Here is a 24,577-nt window from a genome sequence, read left to right as displayed (position 1 = left end):
AAAAAAAAAAAAAAAAAAAAAAAATTTAATAAAGGAATAAAAATAGGAGTAGGGCCTTGCCCAGATCCATGTGTCATGAAGGCAAGAGTAAGTTTAACACAACCCTCCACATCTAAGGGTCAACCAGATAAATAATAGCCACAGTTCCTGCCTGAACCACCTAGTGGAGGAAGCAGACAAGGACACGGTTACAGTAAAGCGTGGTCAGCAATATAAGAGAGCCAGTGGGGAGGACTCCACACTGATGATGAAAGTACAAGTTTTAAGTCTGTATTCTCTCTTACCATTATAGTTCTAGTAGAGGAGTTGTCACTATTCTTAGAGTTAAATCACTTTTAGAGGAAAGACTAGGCAAAATTAAGTTATTTTTTAAGAATAGGGTTCTTTGATTCATTATTAATTCATTGAAAAACATTTATTGGGTGCCCACTATATGCAGAGCAAAGTATCAGAAAAAGCCCCATTAAACCAACAACCCAAGTACAAAGATGTTAAATGAGGACAAAGCTAGCCTCCTTTAAGGCAGTCAAATGGAACTATTTATAAACTAGAAACATTAAGTATTACAGTTTTTGCATTTTGTTTTGCTTTTTTTTTAGCATTGAGGTATAACTGATAAATAAAATTGTAAGATATTTAAAGTGTACATCATGGTGATTTGATATACATTTACATCATAAAAGGAGTCTCGCCATCTAGTTAATTAACACATCTATCATTTCACATATTTATCTTTTTGGGGGGGCAAGTACATTTAAGTTTTACTCTCTAGAAAATTTCAATGATATAATACAGTGTTATCACTATAGTCACCATGTTTTACATTATATCCTCAGACCGTATTCATCTTATAGCTGAAAGTTTGTTCCCGTTAACCAACTTCCCCCTATTTTCCACACCCTCAGTCCCGGACAACCACTTTTCTACTCTGTTTCTACGAGTTTAACTTTGTTTTAAGATTCCACAAATAAGTGACACCATGTAGAATTTTGTTTTGCTTTAATTGCCTTGCAAGTTTATTTTCTCAAAAGGCGTAAGACAAAAGACAGCTCTACACTCCTAAATCATTAACTACATACCATTAAGCCTCCAGTCGGAAAAGAATGAAAAAATGTTTTCACTATTATGAATTTTAATATGAACAAGTTAGCATGTGCTTTTATTATATATATCTGAATTATCTGTGAGTTTCCCAAAAAATAAACAAACTAACAAAAAAACCAGAAAACTGGCAAACGACCGAGCAAAAGAGAAGCTAAGAACGATACCTCTCACTCAGCTGTTATTCTTTTCACAACTGAAAGAAAGCTGTATATGTTTTGCAAGAAACCAAATGTGGGCTTTCTGACTGCGGGCTGTACTCTATGCAGCAGTAGGAAGAGGAAAGATAGAAGGGGGTGTTTACCTTTCATTCCTCTCTTTCCACTCTTAACGTAGAAAACTAGTTCTACACTTTCTCAGTGTTGGAAATTACCTTTGAATTTGGATGAAAATTTATATAAGATCTTGTCAGGTCAAAATAACGTAATGTGGCTATTTCCTATAGCAGGCTTAAAATGAAATCATTTATTAAGATGCTTTGAGATATCTGTGTCCTCAACCAATTGAACCAGAATCTGTCTGGATGGTATTGACTGTTATACACCCGATGACTTTAAAATTAATAAGTTTCATTTTGCAACACCAAGAAAATGAGCAGCACTCTACCTAAGGAATGGATTTTCAAACTACTATCAATTTGTAGCACTTAATCTTGCAAAATAGTTCTTTTAATTGTTTTTCTCATTATTTTGGGTGATTTTTCCAAATCACAGGCAGCAAAATTAGACCAGGTCTTTTTGGCTTGGAACAGCCTGAACTATACAGACAATAATTTCTTCCTCTCCTTCTGTTTTGTTGAGGATTCATAACAGAGAGTTCCTGCCCTTCACAGGGATCAGTTTTGTCAAACTGTGGTCGGAACAGGAGCTGAAATTGCAATGAGCACTGCCACTTGATGGGAAAATTTCTGAAGCTGCACTAGTTCTTCAAAATTAGGGACTGAAAGGGTGGCTCTTTTAAGCCACAGTGCTAGTGTTTAACACACTACACAAATGGTATGATAAATATATTCTGAAAACACTGTGTCGCTCTTGATGGCCAAGAGGCTTGAGCAAGAATTGGCAAACTTTTCCAGGGCCAAAGAGTATTTTTGACTTACAAACTATACAATCTCTGTTGTAACTCTGTAAATTCACTAAAGGTCATTTAATTAGCCATTTAAAATGAGCAATTTCTATGATACGTAAATTATACCTCAACAAAGATGTTTAAAAAGAATGAAAGCAAAATAAAGACATTTAGACATCAAAGAAAACTAAGAGACTTTGCCATCCACAGATCTGCCTTATAAGATAAGTTAAAGGAAGTTTTTCAAGCTGAATGGAAATGAGTTCAGATGGAAACTGAAATCTCTAGGGAGGAACGAAGAACAATGGTAATGATAAATAGCTATATAGATATGAAAGACTAATTTTTCTCCTTAATTTCTTTAAAATACATGACTGTTTTGAGCAAAAATGTATAACATGGTCTTGGGGACTTTAAAACATATGTTTGTGTCATATATATATTTATATATAAAGCAACTAAGCTTAAACAATGAGAGATTTGATTGCAAGACTTCCACATAGTATAAGAAGTTGTACAATAACTTAGAAGTTGTATAACTTTAAGTAGACTATAAAAATTTTATAATGTACATTGTAATCACAGTAAAAATTTGAAAGAGGCAGAGCCAAAAAGCCAATAGATAAATTAAAATGGAATTCTAAAAATATTAACATAATCTAAAACAAGGCAGGAAAAGAAAGAATAGAGATACAAAAAACAGAGGGAATAAACAGAAAAAAAGCATAAGATGGTAAATCCACATCGAACCATAACAATAATTACATTTAATATTAACTGTCTAAACCCGCGAGTGAAAAGGCAAAGATCATCAGAGTGGATAATAAAGCAAGATCCGACCATATGCTGTCTGTAAGAGATGCACTTTAAATATAAAGACTCAAATAGGTTGAAAGTAAATGAAGGAAAAAGATGTGCCACACAGTCAGCACAGGAAGAATGCAATTATCATACTGATATAAGATCAAGTAGACATGAAGAAAAATAGTCTTCCCAGAGATAAACAGGAATATTTCATAATGGTAAAAGTGTTGATTCACGAAGACATAACAATCATAAATGTACACACCCAATAACAAAGTCTTAAAATACATGATACAAAATTTGACTAAATTAAAGGAAGGATTCTACAGATTTTAATAGGTCTCTCTCAGAAATTGACAGAATACCTAGCTAGACAAAATGTCAGTCAAGACATAATCTGAATGCTACCAACCACCTTGTCTTAATTGATATTTATAGAATACTATATCCAATAACTACAGAATACATGTTCAAGTACAAATAGTATATATATATATATATACACACACACACACCATATTATCCTGGGCCATAACACAAGACTCAATAAATTTAAAACGACTGAAATCATACAGATATATTCAGATACACACATTCATCATTACACATTCTCTCTGGGTTTGTCCCTACCCACTTCAAGTATCTATTGATAGTGATACATGATACTGGTCCAGGTTGCAGGTCAATCAGAATATGGATAATCTACTATGGCAAACCAAGAATTGATGGCAAATATAAAAACTTTAGATAAGCCTGCAATTTCTCTAAACAGAATGTTATAAATTCCTATTTCAATATCAACCACTACCCAAATGAGATCATGGAGAAAATATAACGCTCTCCCAACTTTCTGATGAAGCATCTACTCTGTCTTTTACAGAATTCCTCATGAAAGTCTAAAGTTCTCATCCAACAAACAAAGCCGCCCCATGAAAATGTTCTAATCAACACAACACAGTAACCTGGCAGTTGAGACCATCCCAGGCTTCTCTCAACTGTAACTGATCTTCATTCAGCTCATCTAGATTCCTTGTTATCGACAGGACATCCAGAAAGGGTGTTTTTCCTTCATTGAATGACTCCAAAAAGGACAGCAGGCTCTACAATTAGAAGGGTATGTTAAAGACTGAAATGTTTAAACCAGTTTATAAAATGTAATTTGCTATTTGAAGGTCAATAGTTGTAGGTTATATTTAAACTTTTCCTTAAATAAAGGTAAAATTCCCTGAATTCAGGATCCTCTCACCAATCCAGTTTCTTTCTCCAGTGCACCCTCATGATCTGGGTGCCCTCATAGTGACATAGGTCACAGCTTGCGTCTCATGTCACTATGGTTGGATTTCTACTGGAATAGGGCAGCAAGGCCACCCAGCTCTAGAGGACAAATCATAATGCCCCATGGAAAATGTGAGTTTGTCCTCCCCAAATATGTGTTCACAACAAAATAAGAATGAGTAGAAGTGAGAATTATATGACAGCAGTCATCATGTATAAATGGTTTTTGAAGTTTCCAGGATTAACTAAGCTTGAGCCATTCTTCCCAAGTCATTTTATACAAACTTTAGAATATACTTTGTCTTTGCCCTCAAAAATTTAATAAATAAAGCTTTTCTTGGTTTGTATTTGTGTGAAATACTGGTGTTTGAGTCATCAATTCCATAACTGTTATTTAAGATTACCCATAATTATTGGCCGCATTTCTAATTAAATTTTGTGAACAAACTAAGGGATAAGTAATTTGATTCTTTCTGAGAATTAAAATAACTTCATAAAGGCTTTCATTTAAGAAACCTGAATCTGTGGTACATTAGTAAATGAAAGACAAGTGAGAGCAAGGCACTTCCTGTGGACGCTGAGCACCTTGCCAATGAAAAAAATTTCAGGCCAGAGCTAAGAGGCAAAAAGCACAAGAAGCCTATGCAGTTCAGAAAAAAAGGAAGATGAGAATGTCTTCCTTCCATGACGGCTCCAAACCTAAAAGAATGGTGTGGCGAGCAAGTCACACAATCCACCGAATGTTAGTGTAGGAAAGACTGGATTCATCCAACTCCCTCTCTTAACCGATGCGGGGGATGAAGGTCTGGAAGTGCTAAGTGCTGTGTAGGCCCATGAGTGTATCTCCTCCTTATTCAGGATGGAGACCAGGTGAGGAGCACAGTGTTGCACAGACTGGGTTCTAAGAAAGAAGACTGTGGAGCCCTCACTTTGGTTCCTGATAGTCTCTTTCAAAATGGTGGGGGAATAACTGCTTACCCTGGAGAAGCATCAGGACTAAAGAGAGCTAGGGCTTTGAATCTAGACTTCATTCAAATCCCACCTCTACCTTTCAGTAGCTATATAACTTTAGATAAATCACTTCATCCGTAAAACTGGAATAACCATACCATACTCAGCAAGATGTTGTAACCTGTAAAACGCTTGTCAGCAGGTGCCTGATATATAGCAAATGTTCAATACCTGGTGACAGTAACAGTTGTCATTACTCCCAAAGGACATTTTGGTTGAAGCCCTGAACTGTAATTCTGGGATGGCTCCATTTCTGATTTCCTAATCTTTTTCCCTTCAATATTCATTCTGAAAAGCATGTTCTGCTCTAGACCTGGGATTGGAAAACGTGTACTATAAGATAAGTAAGATAGCAAACATCTTGGGCTTTGTGGGCCATATGGTCTCTGCTGTAACTATTCAACAATGTGGTGAGAATGCAGCCACAAACAATACTTTAATGGGCATGGCTCATATATAATGTGTATTATAATATATAATACATAAGATAATGTATCCAATAACAATGTATTTACAAAAACAGGTGCTGGGGCCCAGAGACCAGTTTGCCAGTCCCCACTCTAAAACCTTACTACTCAAAGTTCTCTAAGGACCACCAGCATCAGCACCATCTGGGAGCTTGTGGGAAATGTAGAATCTCAGGCCCCATCCCAGAACTACTGAGTTAGAATCTGCATTTTAACAAGATTCCCCAGGTGATTCCTATGCATATTAAAATTTGAGAAGCTCGGTCCTTCGAACTCAACACTAAAACTTGGAGTTAATTTAGTATTTAAACAATTAACTCTGAAAGTTTTTTTCTAAAAACATCCTACTCTTCCCCAAGAGTAAACTACAAATAAATTACTGTTTAAAGTCATACTTACTTCATACTTCTTACAGTAGGTCTCATTTTCTGAATCCGCTAGCATTTTCTGTAGCTTTTTCTCTTGCAGAGTTAACCAGACCATAGCATCTTTCACCTTTCCCTGTAATTCACACACACACATTTAAAACTCTAGCCTAAATATACTTTGCGATATTTTTAAACAATAAAATTAACAACTTCAAACATCAGTGAAATGTTGTAATCACTACACACCAATGACCCATTGTGCCAAAGAGGAATTTTGCCTGTTCATGTAACACCTTAAATTTTAAAATGGATTGAAACTACCATCTAAATAAAACTAAAGAAACTAAAGAAAGAAACAGAGCTAAAGAAACAGAGCAAGCAAGCCCCTATTTTTTTGGCTCATCCACTTTCATTATTCTTCAATTTTAGAGAACATTATTCTAAATTATTTATTTATAGTAGGCATTTCAGAATACTGCTTTCCAATAAATCTAAACATGGGTTAACAGATGTTTACATCTACTAAATATACTGACATCAAAAATATCTTGAACAATTTAAAGATCCTAAAAATAACACTACTAAAAGCTTTGGTTAAGCTATCCTATGGAATTGGGCAACAATTATTTCTTCTTTAGATTCTTGTTTAGGTGGTAAGCTTGCACACATTTGGAGGCAAATTTTACTGGTGGAGGATAAAGCAAAAGAAATTGCATCTTATTTCCATTCTCCTTTAACCTTCCTTTACTTTTCTCTTTCTATTAAGCAACAATGCTTTCTATATATTTTTGCAACTGATTTCATGGACAGTTGAATTTTTAGTTTTTTTTTTTATAAGAAAATTAATTAGAAAAGAGGAGCTCCTCAGCAGGTCAGAAATAAGTGAAGTGCATTATAAACCCGTGTCTCAGCTTGAGTCTCTCTTCCAGAGTCAGCAACAATCTGGCTTGATGCCTCAAACATAACAGTTGGAAAAACATAGGCCTAAATTTTATGTCAAAGCAAATGTGATAATATGACTACATGTTTACATGTCTGAGGAAGTAGTTTAAATTTTAAAATAATATTCAAAAACATTTTACTAAACTCACAGCACTCATTTATCTTTATAGATGCAGAAAAAATGCTTATTTTCAGCTCAGTGATTTTTAAGAAATTTCCACCCACAATATTTTGTGTAACTGACTGAAAGTCAAAGGAAAAAATTGAATAAACAAATGGCAGTCTGATGGTAGTTCAACAGTATCTCAACAAACAAGGATTAAGAGTGGAACACAATGCTTCTGTTTATATGGATTATATGATTCCATTTATACTAAGCTAAAGAACAGGTAAAATGGAAATATGCTAAAATTAGATTGTGATGATGGTTGCACAACTATGTAAACATACTAAAAACCATTGAATCGTAAATTTTAAATGATTTAATTTACAGTATATGAATTGTATCTCAATAAAGCTGATAAAAATCCAACAGACAAAAATCCGGTATCTCTAGACTTTTTTAAAAGCCTGCTAAACTTAATTTGTCCTATATAATACGTATCTAAATGCTGTTTTAGATAATTCAACAAAGTTTAATAAACTACCACTTTTAACTTTAAAAAAACAAGTAAAACTAATCTATAGTGAAGGAAATTGGAATATTGGTTGCTTCAGGTGGAGGAGTACAGACAGAAGAGAGGCACAATGGAACAATCTGGGTAATAGAAATGTTTTATATCATGATTAAAGTATGGTTATATGGTGTATGCATTTGCCAAAACTCATTGAACTGTACATTTAAGTTCTGTGTGCAAATTATGCCTCGATGCTAAAAATTAAACTATTAGTAGGGTATAAAAAAAATGAGCTTGATTTGTACTTATAAAGACATACCTGGGCTTTATCTCCAGTCCCAGGTGCATTCTTTGAATACTGCAGAAACTGTGCCACATAGGTCATGATTGACTTTTCATCAGGATTAACAACATCCACATCTGCAAGATACGCCACACTATCAATCAGCTATAGGTGTGATTTACTATAATTAATACTCAAGAACAGTATTGAAATTAACTTGAAATGAACCAAAGTAGTGAACCAGCCAAGCAATCTCTCCTCACTCACCCTTGCACCAAGGTTATGCAGTGGTTAATAGCTTAGATCTAGAGTAAGATGGAGCTGGGTTGAATCCTGGCAGGAGTATTGCACAGCCTCAGTTCCCTAATAATAAAATGTCACTGTACATGTTGTATGTATGAGGGCATGAGTAGTTAGGGAGGGTGGATAGGAGAAAGGTAAGCCTTCCTCTTTCTGGTGACACAGTGCAGAAAGTCCTCCAGGAATGCAGAAACATAGAGCAAGTGGAATCCACTCCTGACACATTGGTCTTAGCATTTGTGCAGTAAAGCATTTCCAAAAGTATATGTTGTATAGAAGATTTGTTCAAGACATCCACAAGATTTTATTCATTCATTTGTGGAGCAAATACATTTACTGAGAGCCTTCTATGGACCAATCTTTGTTTTGCATTATAAGAGCCCATGGTGAAATAAATTTGGAAAATGCTGATTTAAACAAAGTTTAAAATATTATAAATTCATTCAGTACAGAACTTCTCCAGGCATATAATAAACTAAGTAGATCACAAAATCACAAAAAAGAGATTATCATTATGTTACAGACAAAATGAACACATAATTTGGGGATGTCTTTTGCTACGCCACCAAAACAACGAATGACGATACTGACAAGGAAATCTGTGTTTATTTATTAATTCTGTTAAATTCAATTCAACACGTATTTATAGAGAGCCAACAAAGGCAGGTCACAAGCAGGATATGTAAGACTCAGTCCTTGCCCTTATGGGCTTATGTTTCATCCCTTCATTCAGCAAGTAGATGCTAGACCCTTGAGTAGATGCTAGACCCTTGAGTAGATGCTAGATGCCTTAAGACATTATCTGCCCCTTGAGGAGCTCACAGTTAGGAGAATAACAAATAAACAAATACAACACACTATGCATGCTTTAGCAAGCAGGTTTACTGGGCCCAGGGAGTGCTCTAAGTCAGTTGAGGGAGGAATTGAATCTAATCTATAACCAAATGATAAAATCCAAGGCAGTAAGCATATTAAACACATCAATAAAGAGCTGGGAGTCAGGATTCAATAAAGAAAGGATCCCTAACAGTTAAGTTATTCTATCTTTCATTGAAAAAAGTATAAATATCAAGAGATACATAAAATAATGATACTGGCTTAGCTGGATACCTCTCTTTTAAATTTCCTCATTGTATATGAGGCTATGCATAATGATTAAATGTGTTAACAAAATTGTGTCAAAAGATAATTCCTTTATTCAAGTATGACTGTGGTATTTGGTTTGCATAAATAATCATGATGGGGACTTCCCTGGTGGTCCAGTGGTTACGAATATGCCTTCCAATGCAGGGGATGCAGGTTCAATCCCCGATCGGTGAACTAAGATCCCACATGCCTCGGGGCAACCGAGCCCGTGCACCCCACAACTACTAAGCCTGCGTGCTCTAGAGCCCGCTCATGGCAACTAGAGAGAAGCCCGCACACTGCAATAAAAGATCCTGTATGCCACAACGAAGATCCCGCGTGCCGCAACTAAGACCTGACGCTGCCAAATAAATTAATTAATTAAAAAAATAAAAACTAAAAAAAAAAGGTCCCCCCTCTCTTTAAAAAAAAAAATCATCAGGGCTTCCCTGGTGGTGCAGTGGTTGAGAGTCTGCCTGCCAATGCAGGGTACACGGGTTCGTGCCCCAGTCTGGGAAGATCCCACATGCCGCGGAGAGCCTGGGCCCGTAAGCCATGGCCGCTGAGCCTGTGTGTCCACAGCCTATGCTCCGCAACGGGAGAGTCCACAACAGTGAGAGGCCCGCGTACCGCCAAAAAAAAAAAAAAAAAAGAAAAAAAAATCATCATGTATTTCATGTTTTTGAGCTATTATTTAAGCTATGTAAAATGAATTATGGGCAATCATTTATAAAGTGGAAATTTGTTTTCATTAAATTGTCTGAAATAACTAGTTGCCTAGTTATTTTCACATACTAAAATAGAGAAAATAGTTTACACTAATAATAAAGACTTGGTGAATCACAATGAAAGAAGTATTAAAAGAAAACACAGAAATAGGGAATAGAGCAAAGCACGGCGGGGGGGAATGAAGAATTTTGAAAAGATAATGAAAAGACAAAAAGGTTCTTTCCTTTTGGGACAAAAAAAAAAAGGCGGGCGGGAAGGAGGGAGAAAAAACAAAGAGATGGGGGAAACTTAAACAAGCAGAATTATTAACAAGCAACATGAAGCCAAACTAATGACAAACCTGATATACAGAAACATGGAATCATTAGGCTAACTGTGAACTTGGGAATATCACATAATTAACTCTTATAAAAACAACTGAGGTCCAAAAAGGCTAGAAACCAGTAGCAACAAGCACACCTAGCACCCAGATCTTGGTTTCTAATACCATTCTCCAGTAAAAGGAACCAGGGCTCCTTGGAGGAATGGTTGATCCAAGACTACAGTAGGAAGTATACAAGATGAGCCTGGAGCATCTTGTAGTGCCAAAACAAACAAGCCAACCCCACACTGAGGATATGTCAAAGGAGCACAGGAGCCGACTGAAAGAGCTCTCAATGGCCAAAACTCGGAGGTATAAAAAAATTTTTTTTTAATTTGAGCAATAAAATAAACAAAGTAGCATTGGATTACAACCCAAAGTATAAAAAAAATTCCATGAATCTACACTGATTAGATAAACAAATAAATAGTTGGATAAGTAAATAAATGGAGGAGAACAGACAAATCTCCTGTGCAGAATTCCAAACAATTTATGTAGCTAACCTGCCCTCAAGGAGAGTGAGCTCCTAAGTGTGCGTAGTGACTTCCCTCCAAAGAGTACAGCATGGAAAGGGGGGAAACAAAGAGTAACTTCACAGTGGGGAAACCTGACAAACACTATCTCAGCCAGGCAATCAACGTCAACATCAACAGTGATGTCAAGTTGGCATTAAGAGAAAAAGCATAACACAAATTCCAGCATCTACAAAATACCTGACCAGTAATCCTCAAAACTGTCAAGTCATCAAAAACAAACAAAAAAAGGTCTGAGAAATTGTCACAGTCAAGAGGAGCCCAAGGAGACATGATGACTAGATGTAATGTATCCTGGAAGGGATCCTGAAGAGAAAAAGGGCATTAGGGGAAAACAAAGAAAATGTGAATAGAGTATTGCCTTTATTATATCAATACTGGTTAATTAATTGTAACAAATATACTGTATTAATGTAAGATGCTAACAATAGGGAAAATTGGGTGTGGGGTATTTGGGAACCTACTGTACTGTCTTCCCAATTTTCCTATAAATCTAAAACTGTCCTAAAAAATAAAGTATATCTAAAAATAAAAAATTTTTGTTATTATTTTTAACAATAAATGCTGCAACATGGATGAACTTTGAACAGTCTGCTAATTTAAAGAAGCCAGGGACTTCACTGGTGGTGCAGTGGTTAAGAATCCACCTGCCATTGCAGGGGACGTGGGATCGAACCCTGGTCTGGGAAGATCCCACATGCTGTGGAACAACTAAGCCCATGCGCCACAACTACTGAGCCCGCGTGCCACAAATACTGAAGCCCGTGTGCCTAGATCCCGTGCTCTGCAACAAAGAGAAGCAACCGCAGTGGTAAGCCCGCGCACCACAATGAAGAGCAGCCCCCGCTCACACAACCAGAGAAAGCCCGCGTGCAGCAACAAAGACCCAACGCAGCCAAAGGTAAATAAATAAATTTATAAAATAAATTTAAAAAAATAAGCCAGTCACAAAAGACCACATATTGTATGATTCAGTTCATGTTAAATTTCCAGACTTGGCAAATCTATAGAGACAGAAAGTAGATTAGTGGTTGCCTAGGGCTGTGTGGGGGGATGGGGGATGGGGGGAATGGGGAGGGACTGCTAATGGGCTCGGGGTTTATTCTGCGGGGTGATGAAAATGTTCTAAATTTGATTATGATGATGGTTGCAAAATTTTGTGAATATACTAAAAACCATTCAATTATACAGTTAAATGGGTAAACTGTATGGTATGTGAATTATATCTCAATACAGCTATTTAAAACCAGAAAGGTTAAGTGACAAAGCCACAGTCACTCAGTCAGTGGTGTGCTCACACCAGCTTGAGAGAGCTGATTGTTTAACAACTGAATTATGAAACTGCTGAAAATTTAACATAGCATTAAAATTTAAATTCTATAAATGCACAATTACATAAATTATATTAAAACAAAGGTAATAAATACTTAAAACTCATCACTTCCCAAGTATTTCACTGCATTTTACTACTATCCACACCTCTAAGGTTATGTCTATTGTATCTGTATGATAGAAATAATATATAATGGTGTGCTACTGTGCATATTTTCCCAATGTATTCAGTGACTTCACATTGGTGGCAAGATTTATACCACAGAAAATCAGCAGATGAGGGCTTGATTTGCTGTTTTGTTGAGTGCCAAGAAAAGGATGGAGATATTGTCAACAATGCAGGTTAATCTTAAAAGTATGTCCTGTCTATAGCTGTCAAATTGTGAATGGAACAAAAATCGAATTCTTCCAGTATTCTCCCAGCAAAGAAGTCATTCACATCACTGAAGAACAAGTGCAGCTCTGACATACCTCTTTGCTGTTACACTTACTCATTAATGCAAAGGAAGTTATCCACCAACACTCATGTCAGAACTGCACTGGTTCAGCAACTGCAACCTTAAGTTGGCTACAGATTGATAGAAGAGTTTGGCAAAAATCAACAAAAGCAGTTGGGGGCTATATGGAAGATATAATAAAGTGTATCATATATTTTATTATTATTTGTAAACTGTGTGCTACACATCATTTATGTTTGTAAAATTTACAATAGACATGTATATGTACATACACACACTGTTTCAGAGAGCCTAACATTAAACATTGACCCACACACCCCTGTTGTAGAGCAGAGACTAGAATTTGTATCTCTTGACCTGTTAGTTCCTTATAACTTTCACTAATCCTACATGCCTTTTTTATGACCTTACTGGGTTTGGGGGTTTTTTTTTAACAAGCTTTGGGTAAATTATGAAACAACACAATCCAAAGTAAAGTTCTTTTCCAGAAGAATTGAATTATTTAAATCTTAATTTTATGAAGTTAAAGTATAACCTGATAATTATCTCTTTGAATATAGCCAGTATTTAGGATTTTGCTAATGTTGCTAACAATCCAACAAAATTATTATTATTATTTTGGCCACTGCGTGCAGCACGCGGGATCTTAGTTCCCCAACAAGGGATCAAACCTGCACCCATTGGAAGCGCACAGTCTTAACCACTGGACCACCAGGGAGGTCCCTAACAATCCAATAAAACTGATTTAGCACAATCAATGGCAAAGCTGAGCCAGCCATAGAGAGAGAAAGAAAAAGCATTTTCTGTCCTCATAGAGGTTCAGCTTTAACTAGGGGAAGGGAATAGGAAAGGGGACATATATAAACCACTCAAAGAGATATCTTACTTGAGATATTTTAGAAAAGAATAATAGAATCAAGGAGGATGAAATATAGAACACAATAAAAGAAAATTAAGACAAAGACTCAAAATTATTCCCCAAAACAGCATCGTTTGGTTTCAGCTGTGACGTCCTCCCTGCAATTACTGAGGTTAACTAACTGGCGGGAATTCTTAATTTCATGAAACTTAATAAAGAGTTTAAAGTTAAACCCTTCAGGACTAAAATATAATGCTGTTATGTTTGCTCATATGTGGGTACTGTTTTCAAATCCACTTCACACTGGACATTGTTTTACAAAGAAAGAAGCTTCTTTACCTTCTGGTTCCAGCATTTTGGGGATTTTTAATTCTCGTTCTGCAATTCTGAAGGCCTCTTTCAGATTGTCTCTGTTGGATCTATGCTTCACACTCTTCATGTCGATCAGGTCTGGTCGCAAGGCATGAATGACAGCCAAAAAAGCCATCCCATTTCTCCAGCTTGCCTTAAAATCTGTCACACTGACAGACTCAAACCTATGACAAAAGAATAAAAACACGATAAACACTATCTAAAAGACTATATCAAAGCACCGCCACTCTATTCAACAGGAATTAAAACTAATTTCTGCCAATCACAAAAATCGAATCAATCCTTCTAGGAAAATATTTTATTTGAACCATGGGGTCAAATTAAAGTAAAATGCCAAGTGTGATGAGGCTCACGATGCTGCAGAGCACTGCTTCTCAAAGCCTGGCCCCGGCAGCAGCAGTGTCACGTGGCTGTAGGTGCTCGAAATGCAAATTCTCAGGCCCAACCCCAGGTCCACTGAATCACACTCTGGAAATGCGCCTGAAATCTGTCTTACAAGCCCTTCACGTGACAATTCTCACTCGAGTTTAATGCTCTTCATTCAGCAATCTGTTGGCTCAAGACTAAGCTGGGCCTCTACAAATTGTTAAATTCCTTTCACTAGAGGGACTAATTTTATTTCTCACTGGAAACAATTAAATGATACATTGTGCCAAGTCAGTGGCCAATAGCTCATTGGATAGATAGACCTTGTCACTCCTCTGCTTAGAACCGGTCATCAGGAATGAATGCAAAAACAAAATGTGGTGTGTTCATACAATAAAATACCATTCAGCCCTAAAAAGTAAGGAAATTCTGAGATATGCTACAACATGGATGAAACTTAAAGATTTTATGCTAAATGAAATAAGCCAGTCACAAATGGACAAATGTTATATGATTACACTCTCCTAAGGTACCAAACAGAGTGAAATTCACTGATAAAGAAAGTAGACCTCTGGTGGCCAGGGGAAGGCTGAGGGGAAGGAGGGAGGGGAAGTGTTAAACAGATGCAGAGTTTCAGTTTTGCGAGATGAAAAAAGTTCTGCAGACAGAGAGCAGTGATGGTTATACAACTGTGAATGTACTTAATGTCACTGAACGGTACTCTTAAAAACTGTTAAAGTGGTAAATTTTATTATATATATTTTATCACAATAAAAAAATTATTTTTAAAAAACCCATCATAGCTTGTCATTATATTTAGAATAACATCTCACTCTCTGGCCCACAAGGCCAGACAAGCTTTGGCTCCTGCTTACCTCTCCCACCTTTACATCTCCCCTCTCTTACAATGTTGCAGTATGTGGCTAGACCACACTGACTCCATTTTGTCAGCTCCATCTTAGGCCCGCAGCCCTACCCCCCTGTTCTCTCTGCATGACCGAGCTTTAGCCTGCTCACAAGGAATGTGCCCAAGCCAGATAAGTTCCCCATCAACTTCTACCCTTGCCTTCATCTGATATGAAAACTGCAAGAATGCCTTTTGCTGACACAGATGGTTAATGGTCATGAGACCCCAGGGAGAGGAAAAACCCCTGGTTCCTGTTGGTGCAGACATACTTCTCCCTTCATAGTCAGATTCAGTTTTAGCTTTGGCCCTTTTAAATCTCCCTGTACCCCCTTTTTTGTGTGTGTGTGGTATGCGGGCCTCTCACTGTTGTGGCCTCTCCCGTTGCGGAGCACAGGCTCCGGACACGCAGGCTCAGCGGCCGTGGCTCACGGACCCAGCCGCTCCGCGGCATGTGGGATCCTCCCGGACCGGGGCACGAACCCGTGTCCCCTGCATCGGCAGGCGGACTCTCAACCACTGCGCCACCAGGGAAGCCCTCCCTGTACCCCTGTTGAGGGCATGGAGTGCAGCTCTGAATGCCTCGGGATCCTTGTCTGCCTGATCCTGCCTGTAAGTTACCCACAATAAATTTCATAACTGCACTTTATGGAGTTGCCTGTTTCATTCTTCAGCCTTAAAGTTCCTTCTCAGTTCAGAGGATATTATTCAATATCTCCACCTTCCAACATGCAGTAACACTGGCTTCATTTCTGCTTCTCCACAGCCTTTTTAATCCTTCTGCCTGGACACCCTTTCTCCCAGAGATTCATACACCTAAAGCCTTCTCCTTCAGGTCTCAGCTCAAAGGTCTCCTCCTCAGAAAGGCGTACACACTACTATATGTAAAGTAGATAACCAACAAGGACCTACTGTATAGCACAGGGAACTATATACTCAATATCTTGTAGTAACCTATAATGGAAGAGAATGTAAAAAAAGAATATACATATTTATATATATATGCATAGCTGAATTACTTTGCTGTACATCTGAAACTAACACAACATTGTAAATCAACTATATTTCAATAAAATTTTTTTAAAAAAGAAAGGCACTCCATGACCACCCACGATAAGGGCACCCTCTTCCTATCCTTGACATTCTCAACCATATCATAAGTGCTTCCTAACTTTACAGCCAACTATAATTATCACATTTATTCATGTGCCTCTCGCACTAGGGTGCAAGCCCCTTGAGAACAGGGGCCCTTTCTTTCTTGCCCATCATGCTAGACTCACCCACCCTGCAAACAGTGCCTGATATAAAAAGATGCTTAACATACATATCTCAAACTACTCAATTTGTGTTCAACAAGAGATCACTGAAGATTTTGTAAAAGCATATAGTTGCCTACAAAGTGTGGGAAATATTCGAGAACAACTATAGTTTCCTTTAATATCCCATAAAAACACAAGGAAATTCAATGGACTAACTTAAGTATACATGATAAAAGCTACTCAAGAAATAATCTGCTTCAGATGACCTGGGCTTTCCTGGATCCCTTAGGAAAAAAGCCTAAACTATGATTATGACAAACTACATAGTAGGCAGTGATTTTCGTGTCGTTTAACAAACACTTATATGGTGCCCGTTGTGTCCAGAAACTGTTGCAAATGTTTTTTTAAAAAAACACAATTCTTGTAATGCACATAATAACCCTATGAAGTAAGAGTTAGTATTGTCCACGTTTTATGATTAAGGAAACTTGAACACAACAAGATTAAGTGTCTAAGGTTACCAGTTAGAAAGTGCTGGGAGCCAGAACTCAAAACCTGGTATTCCAGCTTCAGCGTGCGCTTGTAAGTACTCAACTAAATTGATGGCTACAGGGGTGGTGGTGGGGCTGAGAGCGGGGCCAGACCCGCCAGAGCACTAAGGGGGCCAGAGCCGGCTCAGGGCCGACCAGGAGGCACCGTGTTCCATACAGCACCAGGCTGGGAACTCAGCTCTGCCCTGAGGGGCCAAAAGAAGTGCCACACAGAACGTGCTGCTGCCGGGCCTTGGAGAGGGCGGGGCTGGCTCCAGAGTGACTGGCAGGATCTAGGCTCACACAGACATCACAAATGGGGGCCCAATTCATCTCCTTCAGAAATAAAAAAAAATACCACATATTTCTTACAACATAGCCTTACATCTGAGCCCTAGAGAATCACAGAATATTCAAACAAAAGTCACCCAGTAACACCACCAATGATAGCCAAAACTAGAATAAACTCCTGATGAAATACTTAAGAATTACCTACTACATCTTAATACGCTTAGCATAAGCTCTATATTTGAAAAATAAGGGCGGACATGGGGAAAAGGTAAACCTTGGTAAAATATATGGATTTTGAAAGGGTTTGAAGCTTATTTAAGCATAAATGAAACAAATCTGAATATGGTGTAATAATGCTTTTCACACATGCTATATTTTGGATTTTAAAAATTTAGGAAACTGAAGTAAAATTATCTCCAGGAAATTCAAGAAAAAGTTCATTTAATATACTTAAAACCTGTAAGATATGCATGTATATTTGTGTCCCCTCACAGAATACAGAGGATGAATGACAACTACAGAAAGGTAAGGCAGAAATTAACGTCTTAGCCTTTCATTAGGAAGCAGTTACTCAGAAGCCCAACATTCAAGAGGGCTTAGCAACATTTTTATGCCTCTGTTTATCTGAACAATGCTATGATGTGACAAAGAACGCCTTTTGAACTCTATAGGTCTTTTTGTGGTGGATCTCCTGCATCCTAATTCTTTATTTTCCTAAACTCCATCCAAGCAGTTGGCTAAATTGAAAAAGTAAATGTATCCCAAGAGCAGAAAACATTTTCCTATGTAAAAAAGAAATTATAGTGGGAGGAACTGGGAGACTGGGATTGACACATATACATTATTGACACTATGTATAAAATAGACAACTGATGGGAATATACTGTATAGCACAGGGAACTCTACCTAGTGCACTGTGGTAACCTAAATGGGAGGGAAGTCCAAAAGGGAGGGCATAACTACATGTGTATGGCTGATTCATTTTGCTGTGCATTGGAGGCTAACACAACATTGTAAAGCAACCATACTCCAATGACAATTAATAATAAAAAAACTAAAAAAAAAAAAAATTATAAGCATTAACTTCCCTTTATCATCTCCTTTTTTAAAAACACCTACTCTCTTGTTTCTTTGTTTCCTAATTGAGCTACGAGTTTCTAAACAATGGGGACCATGGTCTTTCATGCAGCCCTATAGATATAGAGTTCCACGGGATAATTTTATGAATTGGCTACTCATTCACTCATTTTTCATTCATCCACTCAACACATTTATGGAGCACCTACCAAGAATACATATTAGGCTACAATTAAGGGAATACACAGTCAACTAAGATAGAGTCCCGACTTTTAAAGGGCTTCTAGTATGGCAAAACTTTCTGAATCTAAATCCACCTTCCAGATGCATAGGGGAATTGTGTCTAAAGAAAAAGATATTTAAAGACTACTTTATTTGCACACAGTAATAGGCCACCTACACATGGGAGTGGGAGTGAGGTAAGTTACCCAGATGATACCACCTTTTGGTCTTCAAAACCAAGTGTGGCTGAGCTCACAGAGGTCCACATGTGGAAGATTCAGTGTGAGAGGAAGGAGGAGAGTATGCATTTTCTTTCTATGAGAGGGAAGTGTTCAGGTGGGTGTTATTCCTATTTGGCCTGATTTTCAGACCTGAAGGCCGGTAAGGTTGTGTTGGTGGGTACAGCTGCCCTGTGTGTCTCCTCTGGTGGGGCAAACTACTTACGCGGCACATTGCTCCTGAGCCCACTGGAGAAGAGCCTTCTTTGCAGACATCTGCCATCTTTCTTGGACTTTGGAGCATTTCTTAGCTGGAGGACTTGAGGTAGGAGATGAGTCGACCACACTCACACTGTCCAGGGAAGGTTGATTGTAATTGCACGAAAGAGTCCGGGCAAGCTCCTCAATCTAAGGAAGACATCATAATCGTTAACGTGTATGGAATCATAGGTTAGCAGCACTGAGGCAAAACCTTCAGCCAGAACAAGACCTAAAAATTATCGTATAACAGTGACAGTTTACTCATGGTGAAACGAGCACTGGACAAACCTTTGAATGACGGCATTTGCCATCTGGGGCTACACATTGGCTTTTGGGACTTGCTCTCACCCAAGCATATGGAGTTCCACATCAAGGGCAGGTATCTATTTACCCCCGCAGCATGCTTGTAGAGCACTTCACTGGTGCTCCACCTCTGTCCATCAGAACTGAACTGCGGGCTTCCCTGGTGGCGCAGTGGTTGAGAGTCCCCCTGCCAGTGCAGGGGACACGGGTTCGTAGCTGGGTCCGGGAAGATCCCACATGCCGCGGAGCGGCTGGGCCCGTAAGCCATGGCCACTGAGCCTGCGCGTCCGGAGCCAGTGCTCCGCAACGGGAAGGCCACAACAGTGAGAGGCCCGCGCACCGCGATGAGGAGTGGCCCCCGCTCACCGCAACTGGAGAAAGCCCACACGCACAGAAACGAAGACCCAACACAGTAAAAATTAAATAAATAAATAAATTTATATAAAAAAAAAGAAGCTGATAAATGTGAACTACATTAAAATTATGAATGTCTGTTCATTAAAGATTTGAGAAAGCAAGCCACAGAGTCAGAGAAGATATTTGCAATTTATATATACTCAACAAAGGACTTGTATCCAGAATACATTTTGAAACTTCTATAAATCATTACACACAACAGCATAGCTAAAATAAAAGTTTTTAATGCCAAGTATTAGCAAGGATTGGAGCAAGAAACTCTCAAACTCTGGTAACAGTGTAAATCAGAACAAGTTTGAAAAACTGTTTGGCAGTATCTACTAAAGCTGAAGATCACATGCCCTGCAGCCCAGCAATTCCAGTCCTAGATAAATATGCAACAGAAATAAGGGCTTGTACCACCAAAGGGCATATACAAGAATGTTTTTAGCGGCTTTATTCGTAAGAGCTTAAAATTGGCAGCAAAAGAAATGTCCATCAACAGTAGAATGGTAAATAAGTTCTGGTATATTCATGCAATGGTATATTCATATACAGCAATGAAAAGGAAAGACCCGCTGATACCTGCCTCAAGAGGATGAATCTCACAGACATGATTTTAAATGAAATAAGTCAGGTAGAAAAGACTATTATATAGTGTATGCAAAATAATTCAGTTATAATTCCGTTTATATGGAGTTTAAAATGCTAAACTAACCAATGATAAAGATCAAAGTAGCGGTTATCTTTAGGGAAGGAGGGCAGTGACTGGGAGAAAGACCTGGGGGCTCTGGGATGCTGGCAATATTCTATCGTCTTATCTTCAGTTAAATGGTGGTTACGTGGATGTGTTTAATTTACAAAAATTCATCAAGTTCTACATTTAAGATTTGCGCAGTTTTCTCTGTGTGTCGTATACTTTTAACAAAAGTTTATTTACAATATTAAAACAAAACTTTAAATTGATTCTTTTTTTAAAAATTTATTTATTTTATTTATTTTTGGCTGTGTTGGGTCTTTGTTGCTGCATGAGGGCTTTCTCTAGTTGCAGCGAGCGGGGGCTACTCTTTGTTTAGGCGCGCAGGCTTCTCATTGCAGTGGCTTCTCTTGTTGTGGAGCACGGGCTCTAGGCACGTGGGCTTCAGTAGTTGGCACATGTGGGTTCAGAAGTTGTGGCTCGCAGGCTCTAGAGTGCAGGCCCAGTAGTTGTGGCGAATGGGCTTAGTTGCTCTGTGGCGTGTGGGATCTTCCAGGACCAGGGCTTGAACCCGTGTCCCCTACACTGGCAGGTGGATTCTTAACCACTGCACCACCAGGGAAGCCCAAAACAAAACTTTAAAAAGCTACAATTTTGCAAACCTTATGGCCCAAGAATGCAGTTTCTAGGAATTTGGCCCATGGATGTAATTAAGATTATATGGAAAAGTTTTATCTTAAGAGTAGTCTTTTTGGAATTGCTTACAGTCATAAAAAACTGTGAGCATTCTGACTGTCCCTTAATGAAACAACAGTGCTTTACAACATAACTTCATACTTCCATTAAAATACATATAAATTCAGAAAGATTTTAATTAGAATAGCTTGAAAACAGTAATGGATAGCATGACCCCATTTTAAGACATACATGCATGAATATATATATTAAATCCCACTGTATATGTCATGGAGACTGTACACCAAATTAATTGAAGTGGTTATCTGTGAGCGGCAGAATTACAGATGACTTTATTTTCTTTTCGTTATCTATATTGAAATTTCAAATTATATTTCAAATGTCCTAAAAAGTATGGAAAAATATTAAAAATGCCTATGAATTATCAATTTTTAACATTTTACCACATTTGGTTCATAACTTTTTAAAGAAATAAAACACAAATACAACTAACACACCATTGTAAAGCAATTATACTGCAATAAAGATGTTAAAAAAAAAACCTGTGTTAAGCAGAAATAGGAGTTATATAAATGCAGGAACAAATATAAGGCTGACGCAAACATCAGGCCTCTACTGAAAAAAAAAAAAAACAAAAAACCACACAAATACACTTTGAGCCTTCTGTCTTTCCCCCTTCGATTCCATTTCCTTCCTTTCCCAAAGGAAGAAAACCAAAAATCCTAAATTTAGTTTTCATCATCCTCATGTATATTATTCTACTATAACTACAAATATAGGTATCCAGGAATGATATAAAGTCTCATTTTGTATGTTTGAAATTTTACATAAATTAGTTACGTTATTTTCTAGTTTTCCTAAAATAAGCATTTGTTTCCCATATAATTTTTAAAGTTATTTTTAAAGTAATTATGGGGCTTCCCTGGTGGCGCAGTGGTTGTGGGTCCGCCTGCCAGTGCAGGGGACGTGGGTTCATGCCCCGGTCTGGGGTTATCCCACGTGCCGCGGAGCGGCTGGGCCTGTGGGCCATGGCCGCTGGGCCTGCGCATCCGGAGCCTGTGCTCTGCAGCGGGAGAGGCCGCGGCAGTGAGAGGCCAGCGTACCGCGAAAAAAAAAAAAAGTAATTATGGAGATAATGAACATGTAACTTTTTAAGTAGCTACAGAAAACACGCACTAATTCAAAATCCCAGGCCTGAAAGAATGTATTTATCAGTCGTGTCATAAAGTCAGGACTATAACCTTCTTATTCCCTGTTATTTTCTTTCTTTCTTTCTTTTTTTTTTGGCTGCGTTGGGTCTTCGTTGCTGCATGCGGGCTTTCTCTAGTTGCAGTGAGCGGGGGCTACTCTTTGTTGCGGTGCACAGGCTTCTCTTTTCAGTGGCTTCTCTTGTTGCAGAGCATGGGCTCTAGGTGTGTGGGCTTCAGTAGTTTCAGCACACGGGCTCAGTAGTTGAGGCACACAGGGCCCAGAGTGCGAAGGCTTCATCAGTTGCAGCGTGTGGGGCTTCGCAGTTACAGCACATGGGCTCTAGAGCACAGGCTCAGTAGTTGTGGCGCACGGGCTTAGTTCCTCCACGGCATGTGGGATATTCCGGACCAGGGATTGAACCCGTGTCCCCTATATTGGCAGGTGGATTCTTAACCACTGTGCCAACAGGGAAGTGCCCCCTGTTATTTTCTTACGTCCTAGCACAAAAGTTAGCACAAAGTAGGTGTTCAAAAATATTTGTGGAATGAAATGAAAGCTATGAGTCAGTCTTGGGACAGAACTAGATGTTGCAGGATTATTAGATTAGACAAGGGACCTCAAAAATAGGGAGATTTAACCAAGTTTAATGGGTTAATTTTCAAGAGTTTACTCCAGAAGCTTCCTATTCTCTCTTCTGACAGAGTAAATAAACAATAATAAGCAAAAATTTACCATGGCAAGTTCTATTCAGACTGGTGCTGATACCATGGATATTTCAGGATATCATGATAATTCAGCATTCAGTTTTCAATTGAAGAATAACATAAGTGGCAAAGGGTCTGCTATATATTTTCCACCTGACAAGACTTCCAGAGGGTCTTTTTCTGGAAGAAGCTCTAGCATCAAGTCACACTTATTGCATTACACTTATTTCATACTGTGGTAATGAGAACAGGAATACTTTTCATATCATCAAACTACTTACATGAAAGTGCAGTATAATTGTCCAAATTAGGCCAAGAATAATGGATGGGTTTCCATCTATAATATCGGTAACGTGAATATTTATTAGCTTGATCTGGAAAAAAAAGAAATGCATGTTAAAAGGAGAAAATATTTCACAGCATTTATCTCCCCAATGAATTTTCATGTGAATTTCATACTCACTGATCGGTTTTTTAGGAATCTCAGGGCATGTTCTATATTGATTCTACACTGGAATGTATTAGATCCTTTATCCCGAGGCTATGAAATTCAAGCAAAATATATTACTCAGAAATGTGATTTTTTTTTTAATCCACAAAATTTCTTAATGTTGTTTTAAAAGCTTACCAACTGTTGTCCTGAGAGTACTTCCAGCAGATCCAGGAGGACATGCCCCTTTTTAATGTCTGCGAATAGGTCCGATACAACTGAGGGAGGGGTGTGCTACAAAAGGGCACAGGAAAAGTAATCATTGAAACTTTGGTCCAAAAACACGATAACTTTTAAGAATCTCATAAATGTGCTTTTGCAAAGATGCAAAGATTCAGTAGTGATTTTCTTCTTAATTAACAGAATGTAGAAAACACACAAAGTTCCACATCAAAACATGATAAGGGGGCTTCCCTGGTGGCGCAGTGGTTGCGCGTCCGCCTGCCGATGCAGGGGAACCGGGTTCGCGCCCCGGTCTGGGAGGATCCCACATGCCGCGGAGCGGCTGGGCCCGTGAGCCATGGCCGCTGAGCCTGCGCGTCCGGAGCCTGTGCTCCGCAACGGGAGAGGCCGCAGCAGAGGGAGGCCCGCATAACACACACACAAAAAAAACAAAAACAAAACAAAAAAAAACATGATATGGAAAGTAGTGAACTTATCTCACAGCAAATTTCCAGTAACACAACACTCTTTCAGCTTTCACTGAGAGCTTAAAACTTGTGCAGTGAAGTGGCATTCAGGATGCTCAGAATCAGCCAATAGTGACCCACTTGGGAAGATTACATTTCTGGAGTAACCTGTTTATGAATTTCCTCTTTTTAGAATGACGAGCGTTGTGCTGGGCTGGGTAGCCTGGGGGAAGAGGCTCATTCATTTTGTATCTAGGTTATTCCAGGCACCTGGATCACGGAAGGCCAGGACAGCACAGAGATTAAGATCAAGGCCTCTGGGTCCAGACTGCCTGGGT

General features: G+C 38.4%; 1 protein-coding gene across 8 annotated transcripts in view; it reads right to left on the bottom strand.

Moving 5' to 3' along the window:
• SYNE2 (spectrin repeat containing nuclear envelope protein 2) overlaps window positions 1-24,577 on the bottom strand; it is a 326,063-nt gene that overhangs the window by 223,184 nt on the left and 78,302 nt on the right. For all 8 annotated transcript variants that reach the window (XM_024133495.2, XM_024133470.2, XM_024133489.2 and 5 more), the window contains exons 4-11: window positions 23,749-23,844; window positions 23,584-23,661; window positions 23,402-23,494; window positions 19,099-19,280; window positions 13,973-14,169; window positions 7,973-8,073; window positions 6,126-6,227; window positions 3,936-4,073 (exon numbers count right to left, since the gene is read on the bottom strand). In XM_024133495.2, coding sequence (XP_023989263.1) covers window positions 3,936-4,073; window positions 6,126-6,227; window positions 7,973-8,073; window positions 13,973-14,169; window positions 19,099-19,280; window positions 23,402-23,494; window positions 23,584-23,661; window positions 23,749-23,844 — 987 coding nt within the window. The remainder of the gene's footprint in view (window positions 1-3,935; window positions 4,074-6,125; window positions 6,228-7,972; window positions 8,074-13,972; window positions 14,170-19,098; window positions 19,281-23,401; window positions 23,495-23,583; window positions 23,662-23,748; window positions 23,845-24,577) is intronic.

This window comes from Physeter macrocephalus, chromosome 11, assembly GCF_002837175.3.
Source record: "Physeter macrocephalus isolate SW-GA chromosome 11, ASM283717v5, whole genome shotgun sequence".
Taxonomy (NCBI): domain Eukaryota; kingdom Metazoa; phylum Chordata; class Mammalia; order Artiodactyla; family Physeteridae; genus Physeter; species Physeter macrocephalus.
The sequence above is the reverse complement of the archived record's forward strand: the minus strand, read 5'-3'. Positions and strand labels throughout refer to the sequence as shown.